Source organism: Apis dorsata, unplaced genomic scaffold (genome assembly GCF_000469605.1).
Source record: "Apis dorsata unplaced genomic scaffold, Apis dorsata 1.3 scaffold_298, whole genome shotgun sequence".
Lineage (NCBI taxonomy): Eukaryota > Metazoa > Arthropoda > Insecta > Hymenoptera > Apidae > Apis > Apis dorsata.
The window spans coordinates 172062-184190 of record NW_006263572.1 but is presented as its reverse complement, the minus strand read 5'-3'; the positions used below and the strand labels follow the sequence as shown (position 1 = coordinate 184190).

General features: G+C 29.2%; 3 protein-coding genes across 9 annotated transcripts; 2 read left to right on the top strand and 1 right to left on the bottom strand.

Annotated features, from left to right (window-relative positions):
- On the top strand, positions 1–1902 carry LOC102673560 (U11/U12 small nuclear ribonucleoprotein 48 kDa protein-like). Its single transcript, XM_006617346.2, has 5 exons — positions 1–259; positions 340–508; positions 675–737; positions 983–1127; positions 1201–1902. Exons 1-5 carry the CDS (start codon positions 128–130, stop codon positions 1862–1864), a joined length of 1173 nt encoding a protein of 390 aa, XP_006617409.1. The 5' UTR covers positions 1–127; the 3' UTR covers positions 1865–1902.
- Positions 1903–3491: 1589 nt separating this feature from the next.
- On the top strand, positions 3492–7287 carry LOC102672892 (serine/threonine-protein kinase fused). 5 transcript variants are annotated; one of them, XM_031511262.1, is made up of 9 exons: positions 3501–3611; positions 3999–4112; positions 4193–4338; positions 4395–4574; positions 4668–4812; positions 4902–5098; positions 5487–6709; positions 6846–7030; positions 7123–7287. In XM_031511262.1, the coding sequence occupies exons 2-9, from the start codon at positions 4083–4085 to the stop codon at positions 7189–7191; spliced, it is 2175 nt and encodes a 724-aa protein (XP_031367122.1). In that variant the 5' UTR covers positions 3501–3611; positions 3999–4082; the 3' UTR covers positions 7192–7287. The 5 variants fall into 5 exon arrangements, with proteins under 5 accessions (XP_031367124.1, XP_031367122.1, XP_006617403.1 ...); XM_006617340.2 differs by lacking the exon at positions 3501–3611 and adding an exon at positions 3709–3883; XM_031511263.1 differs by lacking the exons at positions 3501–3611; positions 4193–4338 and adding an exon at positions 3760–3883.
- Positions 7185–11365, bottom strand: LOC102673030 (zinc metalloproteinase nas-13). Of its 3 annotated transcripts, none has more exons than XM_006617343.2 (5): positions 10941–11365; positions 8190–8366; positions 7813–8115; positions 7597–7730; positions 7185–7528 (listed from the first exon to the last, which is right to left on the bottom strand). In XM_006617343.2, the coding sequence occupies exons 1-5, from the start codon at positions 10951–10953 to the stop codon at positions 7361–7363; spliced, it is 795 nt and encodes a 264-aa protein (XP_006617406.1). In that variant the 5' UTR covers positions 10954–11365; the 3' UTR covers positions 7185–7360. The 3 variants fall into 3 exon arrangements, with proteins under 3 accessions (XP_006617406.1, XP_006617404.1, XP_006617405.1); XM_006617341.2 differs by lacking the exon at positions 10941–11365 and adding an exon at positions 8674–9112; XM_006617342.2 differs by lacking the exon at positions 10941–11365 and adding an exon at positions 8674–9114 and having other exon boundaries at positions 7353–7525; positions 7593–7730.
- Between the last annotated feature and the right edge of the window lie 764 nt (positions 11366–12129).

The window sequence follows — 12129 nt, the reverse complement described above, 5'->3', positions numbered from 1 at the left end:
CAGTATAATCGTTTAATGAAAGCAAGCTTCATATGTAAAAACGTAATTTCGTTTAAGTAAAGCGTTGCTCAAGTCTTTTTAAATTTAATTTCTTTTGTGTATAAATATTTCTAATAGCAGATAAAAAATGTTAAATTCTTCGATAAATGAACGTGAAGATCAGTATCAAAAATTAATAGATTTTACAAAGGAAATTGATCAAGAAATTATTAAAATTACCTCTGCTTTGAATTGGACAATAGAAAGTATAAAACTTGATGTAAGTATGTTGCTATCTTATAAATAAATGTTCTTATAAGTAAATAAATATAAAGATTATATTATGATTTATATTTTTAGGATGATAATAAACTGGTTTGTCCATATGATTCATCTCATCAAATTAGTAAAAAAAATCTACATCAACATTTGGAACGTTGTCAATGGAAACAAGAAGGTTATAATGAATTTGATATACCATTGCCTGAATCAAGTTTATCCTTAAATTCATATTCATCAATAAAATTAGGTATATGTTAATTTTTTTACTAAAAAATTTTTAATTTACTAATCATAAATTAAAAATCAATATTTAAAAAATATTAATATTAATATATATATTAATAATATATATATTAATAATTAAAAATCAATTCTCAATAATTCAATATTTCTAAAATTTTCTTTTGTCATAGATTCACAGACACAAAACAAAATTTTACGGGAAGCAAAGGAAAAAGATCCAACTATGAAAATTGGTTAGTATAATGCATGTAAAATTTTAAAATATTAAAATTTTTACAAGATTTAAATTGCTCCCTTTTTTACAGCAAATTATGAATGTTCTACTTGGCACAAGCGCTATATATCCTTTTTTATATCTTTTTATATATATATATATTCACATTATATTTAAATAATATTTACTTTATGTTTTCTTATTTAATTTGTCTTTAAAATCTATAGTTTCTTTCAAAATATGAATTCTTAACACTGATAATAGGTTTGGGTGAGCGATTAATTCCAAGAACGTCCAATAGAATCTTCACAGATTTTACTTGTGATGAAAGGAAAATTTTATATGACTACGTTGTGGCAAATACAATTAAGCCAGACATTGGTCATGATATTACAGACATTCAGAAACAGTAAGTTTGTATAACAAAGCTTATTTCTTCAAATTTTATACATACATTTTATAAAACTTGAATATTGTTTTAGAAAAAGTGAAGATAAAGAAGATAAAGAAGATAAGAAATTATCCTTTCTAGAAGTGCTTATACAAGAACGTAATTTAAAAAGACGAAGAGCTAAACATAGAGGCGTACATACAAATAAAAAATCTCATACAGAAATTTTGAGAGAAGTTATACATCAGCAAATGCAGTTATATGTCGATTATATAACAGATGCACATACAAATAATCATACTACGGAAACCGTAACTAGTACTGAAATTCAAAGTTCTGATAACAATCATGTTAATATGCAAAATTCAGCATTAATTGATGAATTTTCTGAGAAATACCATGATGTTTTTACAAAAGATCTAAAAGATCATCATGGAAATTCTAATTCTCGAGATGATAAAAACGATAGATATTTCGAAAAATCACGTATTTCTCATACAAAACATTCAAAAGAAACAGAAATGTATTCACGAACTAGTGAATTATATAAGACACAAAAATCTTATAAACGTAAGAGATCACATTCGAGAGAACGTGATTATGATAAAAAAAATAAATATGTATCTACACGAACACATTATAAGAAAAATAATATGAAATCTCATAAAAGTGAAAAATCATTTGATATCAATGGCCATTCTAAACGGAATACCGATCGTCGAGGAAATCGAGAAAAATTAAGTTATAATTATTAAATTTGTATAGTTATTAAAATTAAAGAATTTTATATAAGTAAGACTATTAATTATATTTTCCCTTTCTATAAAATGAACAAAAAAGAGAACTTTATTAAATTATTATTAATAACTATTACTTTAATAACTTGAATAATTATTAATATTTAATAATGAAATTCTAATATGTATTTAATTTATTTTATTTATATTTAATATTTGAATTTTATAAATTTTAATTTCTATTTCTAACATAACGCTTCTGTAAGAATTTATATATATTTACATAGGATAACCATGTTACCATATATATAGATATAATTGTTTTGTTACATGCAATGTTCTATCAGAAGACAGAATAAAATAACAGAATAATATTCAATTTTTTTTGTTATAGACACATTCTTAACTTTTTAGTGATGATTGGAATTAAAATTAAGTTTCAATACAATATATATTGAAATTCAATTCAAATATAATATATTTTGTGAAATCGTGATTCTAATATAATACATTATAAAACCAAGAATATAATATTTATATTTTTTTATATTAAAAATTAAATATCGTAGTTTTGCGAAAAAGAAACGACGAAAATATATTCAATTAAGATCTTTCATATACGATTATACACTAAAAGTAAATAAGAAGAGCATATAATAAAACAAGACATAGAAAGAATAGAAATAGAATAAAATTATTGAAATCAGCGCTATCTTTAGAGTATCGCAAATGAAATTCATAAAAAGCAAATAATTGTTAGAATTGACAATTAATGTCATCTCTTGAATATCAAATACATTTCTTTAAAGACAAGATAAAGTAGAAATAGAATTACAATTATTATCATCTCTCGAATATCAAAAATATTATTTCCAGAATTATACAAAAGATGATATTGTATATCAATGTCTTTTGCCTCTGAAAAATGTTTCTGTTTCTCAAAAGATGGCATTAATAGTCAATTTTTACTTTATGTTTAGTCTATTTACTTTTTTGTTTATATATCTTTTTTTGTAAACTACGAATTTAATTAATTTTATATTCTTTTTTATTATTGATCAATTTTATTGTTTTTTTTATCTAATATAATAATTGAAAATCTTAACGGAATTTATTCTATTCAGTGTTTATATATCTTAAATATATAATTCATATGTATTCATATTTTTTCATATTTCTTTTTGTATATATAATTTTATATATTGTATATATAATTTTTTCTAAAAATAGAATATTTTTACTTTTTATCAAATTTTTATAAAATCATAAATATTTTCTTATGTATTGTATGTATTATGTATATATAGTAGTATATAAATATTTATATATTAGCAATATATATAAAAAAATAAATAAATTCAACATTAACAATTTTATATTCAAATCCACTTGTATAAAAGAATGTCATAAATTGATATTATTTTCATTGTAAATGAAAAACATAAGGGTAATTTTTAATTCATGAATAATTTTAATTCATATATAAATTTATCTATTTTATATATAACAATCAAAAATCTAAGAATACAATACATATAAACGTTTTAAAATTATTAAAAAATATATTAAAAAAATTATTTTTAAAATCTATTAGTTTATCTTTAACTTATGTAATTAAATTGAATATAATTTTTGCATCATCGCTCTAAATCGTAGAGGGCATACCAAACGCTTTGATTTTTTATGCGATTGGTATTTCAGAACATAGAAAGTCCCATTAAATTTTATTCTGTATCTCATCTGTGGATCTATCATATACATACAAGTACGTATTTAGGCATCATATTATACTGTATTTTGTTTAAAAATATTATCTAGTTTTTTTTTCACTTATAATTAGTATATCTATATATCTATATATCTATCTATCTATCTATATATATATGTGTTCAAATTTGCGCGTGCGCAAGTATATTTGATGAAACAATGGAAAAATACGAAGTTTTAAAACAAGTGGGCGAGGGATCTTTTGGACAAGTATACAAAGCAAAAAAACGATCCGATGGTGAAATTGTAGCTTTCAAAGTAATTCGGAAGGTAAAATGATAAAAATTCGCAATTAAGCTTTTGATTTCTTAATTTTATAACTATATACATATATTTTCATGACTTGTCATTAGTAGTAAATATTATAACAAACAAAATTATTTAGCGTGGTAGATCATTTAAGGAATTGAAAAGCTTGCGTCAAGAATGTGAAATTCAACGACGTCTTCATCATCCAAATATTGTTCAAATGCTTGATTCATTTGAAACAGAAAATGAGGTATTAAAATAGTTCTTGAGAATCATCTATATTTATGCATTTATGCATTTTCTTTCGGGTACAACTAATCTTTTCTGCAGATAGTTGTTGTGACTGAATATGCAGACAAGGAATTGTATGAGATATTAGGTAAAGCAGGTCGTTTATCTGAACAAAGGGCACAAGTAATAGCTTGTGATCTTGTATCTGCACTTTATTATTTGCATTCCAACAGAGTATTGCACAGGTTCGATATTTTATATATTACAATATTTCTTAATATTAACATTATTTCTGCTTTAGGGATCTTAAACCACAAAATGTACTTCTTGAAAGCAATGGAGTGGCAAAATTATGTGATTTTGGATTTGCTCGCAGTATGAGTACAGGCACACATGTATTAACTTCTATAAAAGGAACGCCATTATATATGGCTCCAGAGCTTATAGAAGAACGCCCTTATGATTATAATGCAGATTTGTGGTGTGTTAATTTTTAAACAATTAAATTTAAAAATATTTAGTAAAGTAAAGTTTAATTAAAGTTTAGTATATATGCAAAGCACTTTGATTCCAGGTCTTTGGGTTGCATTGTATATGAATTAGTGGTAGGATCTCCACCTTTTCAAACAACTTCTATCCTTCATTTAATCAGGTTAATAAGATTTGAAGCAATTAAGTGGCCAGATTATATTTCACAAAATTGCAAACAATTTTTACAGGTTATAACATATTCATATATTTTGAAGTTTTTAAATAAAAAGATTTTTTTTTTATTAAAAATTTTTATCAATGAAAATTTGATTAGTAGGGATTATTACAAAAGGATCCTTCGCAAAGATTAACTTGGCCAGCTCTTTTAGATCATCCTTTTGTCAAAAATAGACTAGTAATAGTTGGTGAAATTGGACCCACACCGTTTACTACACCTCTATCTGCAAGTCAAGCTAGAGAAAAACAGTTGCAGTTACAAAATTTGACGGTGCAACCTACTGATCATCAGTCAAAGTATACATATGTATATATTACAGTTAAAATTCAAACTCTATCAAAAAAATTCAATTTTTTTCTATTCAATATTAAATTCTAACAAATTTTTTCTATTTTTATTATTCATTTTGATTATTAGTTAATTTAAAAATTGACTCCATGTCATTAAACTTTATTTTTATAATTAACTATACTATTACTAATAGAAAATCTTAAATAAAATCAATTTTATCTCGTTAGATCCAGTACAAATAGGTTTCAAATTTAATTGTAACATAGTGTATATAATTTTATATCTTTTATATATAATTTAACATTAAAATTTTATTAAAAAAAGACATATATAATAATTTAAAAATTTATATTTAAAAAATAATTAATAAATAAGAATTTCAATATAACATAGATTTTTAGAGAAGGCAATTAAAAAGTTACAAGAACATGAAAGAACAATCGAAGAACGCCGGCAAAAAACATTTACGTCATATCCGCGTTATCCAATACCACACGGATATTGCCAGTATGATACGAATCAATGTTACACTTTACGACATAGCGAACCAAGTGGAACGGATTCTAGCACCAGTGTCGATGTACTGTTAGGAAATCTTAGCTTAAGAGCATCCTTGAAAAGCGACTTACTCTCAGCAGATCATGCATTATGTCAAAGTGATTGTCCAAACACTAATGACTCGACAAATAAACAAGACGGTTTAACATTTGAACAAATGTTAAGCATTAAATTACCGGTTTATCTGAGCGAACGAAATCCGAATGAATATCTAGAAGAAGAAAAATTACAAAAGAAGATCGAAATGAAAAATATCGATGAAAGTAAATTTTGTCTTGTGCAACAGATCATTTCTCGAGACATCGATCACAATGAGAAAGATCGTGAAAATAACGAATACGCATATAATCAAAAATTACGTTCCCGACGAGACGATACAGCCAATGCTGGACTATCGTGTGGCAACAGAATACCAGATTGGAATCCAAAAGCTGTCGACAGACCGATCGAAAACGAAGAATGGATAGCATTTTTGCAACGATCCATGGAAGAAATCATGGATGGCGAAGTAGGATCGTTGCTTCAGCAAAATTGCGTGTCAGTATTCGTATCGCCACTGAGAAATCCTGCAGCAGGTTGTCGAGTCATCGAATACGTCGCTTGCCTTTTGTCTCTACCATACGTTGTGTCTGTGACAAAAGATTCTCTCGAGAAGATCACCCAAGTATATTTGGACGTTCGAGTAGTGCCGAATCTCGTTTACTCTTTGAAACTTTTAATGTCGAAACGTTCCGAGTCCGAAGGAGAGAAAAAATCTGAGCCGACAAATGCAATCACGCGATCAGCATCTACTCTATCCGCCGACGAACTACAAACCTTAGAATACATGATGCTTGTACTTTGCAGATTGGTTTACAATAGACAACAATTTCTTACCCAATTCTGTGATGCCGTTTATATCGTAAACGGAGTGACGTTGCTACAACAATTATTGAGTTTAGAAAAAAGAAAGGCACGTGTAGTCGTAGATCTCGTTGCAATTTTAAGTAATATATTGCGTTCTCAACCGGAAAATGCTCATCTCGTTGAAAAAGTTGTATTGCATTCACATTTATCGGGTAAGTTTTTGCCGACAGGAAATTGTATTTTTTTTTTTTTTCTTTTTGTTTCTTTTTGTTGTTTTGTTTTTCTTTTATCAGTAACACGAATGTCGGTCAGTTGTTATATTGAGAAAATATTTTTTTTCATAAAAAGGAAACTCGATAGAACAGCTTGGTAAACTGCTCACGCATCGACAAGCGATACTCAGAATGAGAACTTGTCACCTGATTAGACTATTGGGTAGATTTTCTTGTAGAGCTTTACAACAAATCTGGTGTAAATCTCTAAAGAATTTAGTAGAAAATTTAATCATGGACAACGATCAAGCTGTAAGGCTTGTAAGTAATTAAAAAAAAAAAAAACTTAGGTCAGTGATTTAACTAAACTGATTGAAATATTATACATACAGGATATATATATATACTTTCAGGCCGCAGAAGACGCAGTCAACGAATTAAAGGAATTGATATACTACAATCAAGAAAATCCTGTTACTTGATGCATTTTCTTTTTTTCTTCAAACATTTTAACATTTCATTTTTTGTATCTGACAACAAAACATATGAATATTAACTTTTTTTTTTACCAAACTAAACAATATTTTGTTGTTATTTTTATTATTTAACAAAGAAGTCGAACTTTTTTTTTTAAATTCTATTAAAATTCAATTACAATTTCTTACTAAGTATCCACTCAATAGATATATCATCCATCGAATTGTTATCCGCAGTTCCATTCATCTCTCGTTTGCCACATTCTTCCTTGTACATTTCTCGTAATTTCAACGTGTCTTTCTCACTGAGTTCTTTTCGTTGGCCAAGTTTCACGTTTTTCTTCTATACAATTTATATGAACGAATAAAAAATGATACAACGAGACGAAAGAAATGCAACAATTTACTTACTTTCGGTGTGATGGTCGGTTCGCCATTTTTTGAAAAGGCGTAAGAGCTGTAGTGCATTATGCTATCGTAATCGTAACCGATTCCATAATCTGTTACGGTGCGATTGTCATATTTGTTAAAATTGTGTTCTCTTCCTGAATAATGGTCGGTGACAACGATTGTCAATCAATATCGAATCATTCGAATCGTAATCCAAATATATAATCGAGTGTTTACCTGGCTTTATATTTTCCCAATTGATCGTCACCCATTCGTCACGATTCGCGGCACTTTGTTGATGATAAAAACCCAATGCGTGCATCAGCTCGTGTATAATTACACCATGTTGCACGCATCCCGGATTCTGCAAATTCACCACTTGCCCGTGATCGTGTCTACCTACCAGGGACCAGCATCCCGACGATTTCGCTTCTATAGTGATATAATCATTGTCAGATTTTTTGTAAGGACGAAAACGTATGCACGTGTTCTGATGGTAATCTTCTATAGCATCTTTGATCACCTCTATGTCTTCTTCGTCTAATCAAATGCGATTTCGTATTATTCCTTTATTAATTTTATTGAAGATAGCTTATTAATACAAGATAAATTACCAAAATCTTCTTCCTTTATGTAATAGGGTACAACACCGCCTGGCCAACGGAACGCGGTTTTTATCAGACCATTCTTTATTTCATCTTCCTCCGTGGTCATTATGTCTCCTTCGTACAAACCGCTTAGCTCCCAAATATTCTGCTTGTCCGTTTTTTTCCACGATTTTATGCGATTAGCTGTCAAAAATTAATGGACGAATATCGTGATCATAGTTCGATTGATTTCCTCTTGGACTCACGAAAGTTATTTCAAAGTATTTTTACAGTTCAGAAAAAATTCATTTGTACCAAAAATTTGTACGGAATAATAAAATTACTCGGAGAAATTTTTTCGAGAGGATGAAATTAATCCTCTGAAACTTTCATATTTTGGATACAAGTTTTGAATACAATTTTACTCTTGTTTCTTTAAAATGATATTTTGATAAAAATATTTAAAAAAAAAAAATTTACTTTCATGAGCCATTGTACGTATCTGCCCTACCGATAGTTTCGTGCTCGTGAGTTTCTGCGAATGTCCCTTGAAATTTCGGTATTGGTGGAATGATTTTTTGCTCAAAATCGATTTCGATTAGACTGGTCGAATTGATACCGAGACTCGTGGTTACGACAATTAAGATAATTACTATTTTATTATATTTAAGGCAATACATCTTTCCACGATAAACGACAAGCTTGATTATTTAATCCTTACTAGATGCAACCGAAACAGGTACTATGATATAAAACGCACAAGTGCACGTATTTATATATACCATAACATAACTATAGTTATATGTATAGATAAGCAAATAGAAAATATTCTATCCTCGTTTCGTTTATTTCATTATCAAGCTTGTTAAAAAGCTCGTTATGTATTTGTTAAAACTTGGTCGTAACCGATATGTATAATCATTTCCGTTGTTTAATCACGATTCAATCGAATATCTTTCCATCATTCGAATATCTCTGAGGAGGAATCTGTTATATTAAAATTTCCTCTTAAATGTATATTTTTCGAACGAATATAGAAGGAAGTTATAAGGAAGGAAGAACGTTGTAGAAGGAGTGAAGAAATTTGTCAAGAAATATTTTATTATTTATATTTTAATATCTAGTCATCTTTGAGACAACAAAGATATGCATGAGAATCAACTTCGAGATAACGATTGCAAAGTCAATCTTTTGAAAATAACAATTCGAAATTAGTTGAATTTATTATTATCGAGTTTATGAAAGTTTATCATATACCAGGAATAATAAAAATTCATAGCGAAACACAATATACTTCCGTTCTCTTTAAGGCTTTTACATTCTCTTCTAAAATAATATATATCAATGCAAATTAAATGATAACGAGACCGCAAAGAGAATACTAATTTATTATCTAAATGGTTATTTTGTCTACTGATTGGCCAATAATAACTCGTTGAGTTAAAGCCGAAACGAAAGTCTTTGCAAAGAAAAATGTAATCTAAAATTAGCTCAAGAGTCTCCAGTTGAATGTCTCCACATTTTTGGGATACCCTATACAATTAGTTCGTCAAAGGGAGTAAAGAGAACGATACGCATAATTGCAACGTCAATGTCTATAAATACGTTCACATTGATTTCTCCACTGTTCAAACAAGATTTGACTCTTTCTTGAAAAAGAAAGTAAAGAGTGAAATTTGTGCCTTTGCGAATTTTGTTACATTGCACGTGTTTTTTAATTTTTTAAAAAGTAGGAAAGAAAAATAATACGAAGAATTATTAAAAATCCAATTGTCAATCCGATTATTATTTTGATATTATTCATATATAATATAGTTATATGTAAGTCAAAATGATGATAGTCGTCTGTGCGTAATTCAGAATCGCTTTAGATCTTTATCTTATTCCCTTATGCTGTCCAATTGTAGCTTTCTTAATTTTCGACCAACATAACCTCAAATTTTATAGGTTTTTCATGTATCGATCAAAAGCATCGAAACAGTTCTGGATTTGAATTTCTAATCATTCTCGTGTTTAATCATTTTGCAATAGTTCAATCACTTTTTTAATTTTTTGAAACGGAAATTGCTCGAAGAAACGGAATATCTGATGCCTTTTTTTCAAAGATAATCATGGGTAAACTCGTAATCGCGCTTGAAAATCTTTTCAAAGAGCGATCGAAGCAAGGTCAATGACCAGCCTGTTCCAGATTCGAGTAGGAGCTCCACATAGCCTAAATTCTAACCGGATTTCTTGGAACCGCAAGCAAGCAGAATGCTTCTTTCGCGTCTGTTACGAAAAATATACGCCTTTTTCAAGCGCCAATGGCCAATGATCAAATTTTTCAAATATTCGCATGTCTATCTTATTTCAAATCCAACACTTTTATCATAATTACTCATCCATTAAATCCATTTAATATCTTGCTTATAAATTCTTCGTATCTATCTGTACATTGTACGTGTATAACATCTACGATTAAAAAATAATCGTAACATCGAGATTTCGTAACAAGAGGATCATAAGATCCTCTCTGCGTTAAAAGAAAAATTATCATCGATAAAGTCGATAATTATTTGATTTAAATTAGATATTAGAAAAAAACGTTACAAATAAATATTTAATAATAATAATATATTGCAAAAATATACATCTCTTTTGCACGTATTCTCGTGGACTACACTATGTCGATTCTTCGTGAACCAGTGACCCACTGGAACCCACTAGGATCCACTGGGAAGTATCGGCGGGAATGTCCTGTCGCGTCAGAAACGTATTTCGGTAGTAGCGTACACTCACCACAAAAAACCATACTTTTTCGTGAAGTTCACTGACCTCGTCCAGCCTCTTCGAATTCCATCTCCTTTTCTCTCCCTCTTTTATCCCTCTCTTTCCATCCATTTACGTATCGCTTGCACGATACTTGCACGATTTATCTTCACCTCTTTCTTTCTTTTTTTTCTTTTTTTGATATCGGTAACGAATTTACGCGATATGAAATGGAAATAAGGAAAGAAAAGAAAAAAAGAAATGGCGATGCACGTTGATCGGTACGTGTAAGCACGTGGACATTGGGCCGTTATCTAGCGGACCACGCACAACAATGTCCTCCTGTTTCCCGAGCCATAAATTCCTATCTGCTTACCACGTTTTCCTTTCTATTCCTCTTTGCATTTTTTTTCCTTCTCTACCTCTTTAAACTGGATTTCCTCTCTCTTCTCATTCCTTCTTTTCTTTTCTCTCCTCGATGCATCCTTTTTTCATTTTTTTTTTTTTTTTTTTTTTCCTTTTCCTTTTCCTCCACTCGGCGAAGGGAATTTTCCAAACGTTCGCCTCTTTTCGCATTATCCTTTCCTATCTTTTCCTTGGACCGTCGCCTCTTGATCCCCTCCATTTTCCACGCTCCTTCTCCCCACCCTTCGACACCCGTTCACAGGTAATACAAGTATTTCCGAGCTCTCGACTCGGTCATACACCTGTGAGAGTGAAAGTGTCCTCCATCCCCACTAAGAAGCTTTGTACCGTATAGCCATGCTTACGAAGCAGCAGCTTCGACACTAGAAGAGACACCAGAGGTGACACCGCTACCACCATTATCACCACCACTGCCAATTGCTACCGCTATCGTCATCGTTGAGAATATATAGGTATATTTTCTTATCGTGAATTCGAAAACCATTTTTGAAATCTTTTAATTTTCATTCATTCCATTTCTCATTATTATTTATTATTTATTACACATCGATCCATGTTAGATCGACACGATTTTTTTTTTTCAACTTAATTTAATCACTCGTACAAAGAAATTGTGCAAAATATTTCTTTAAAACGATTATTTTGCCAAGTAAGAAACTTTCAAACTTTTTAAATATATAAGAATAATATTAATCTTTTTATAACGTGTTACGAAGTATGAACGTACTTGTTGAGAATAATATCGAAACGGTACGCGTATTATACATGTATACCATTATATCTCATGGTGCTT

What these genes read in the sequence shown, in the direction of transcription:
- LOC102673560 (XM_006617346.2), top strand. Translation starts at nt 128, where the DNA reads ATGTTAAATTCTTCGATAAATGAACGTGAAGATCAGTATCAAAAATTA. An exon ending in TAGAAAGTATAAAACTTGAT is followed by an intron (nt 260 to 339) that starts GTAAGTATGTTG and finishes TTATATTTTTAG; the next exon opens with GATGATAATAAACTGGTTTG. An exon ending in ATTACAGACATTCAGAAACA is followed by an intron (nt 1,128 to 1,200) that starts GTAAGTTTGTAT and finishes ATATTGTTTTAG; the next exon opens with AAAAAGTGAAGATAAAGAAG.
- LOC102672892 (XM_006617340.2), top strand. Translation starts at nt 3,773, where the DNA reads ATGGAAAAATACGAAGTTTTAAAACAAGTGGGCGAGGGATCTTTTGGA. An exon ending in CATTTGAAACAGAAAATGAG is followed by an intron (nt 4,113 to 4,192) that starts GTATTAAAATAG and finishes TCTTTTCTGCAG; the next exon opens with ATAGTTGTTGTGACTGAATA. An exon ending in TCCAACAGAGTATTGCACAG is followed by an intron (nt 4,339 to 4,394) that starts GTTCGATATTTT and finishes TTTCTGCTTTAG; the next exon opens with GGATCTTAAACCACAAAATG.
- LOC102673030 (XM_006617341.2), bottom strand. Translation starts at nt 8,842, where the DNA reads ATGTATTGCCTTAAATATAATAAAATAGTAATTATCTTAATTGTCGTA. An exon ending in TCACGAGCACGAAACTATCG is followed by an intron (nt 8,367 to 8,673) that starts GTAGGGCAGATA and finishes AATTTTTGACAG; the next exon opens with CTAATCGCATAAAATCGTGG. An exon ending in CATAAAGGAAGAAGATTTTG is followed by an intron (nt 8,116 to 8,189) that starts GTAATTTATCTT and finishes GCATTTGATTAG; the next exon opens with ACGAAGAAGACATAGAGGTG.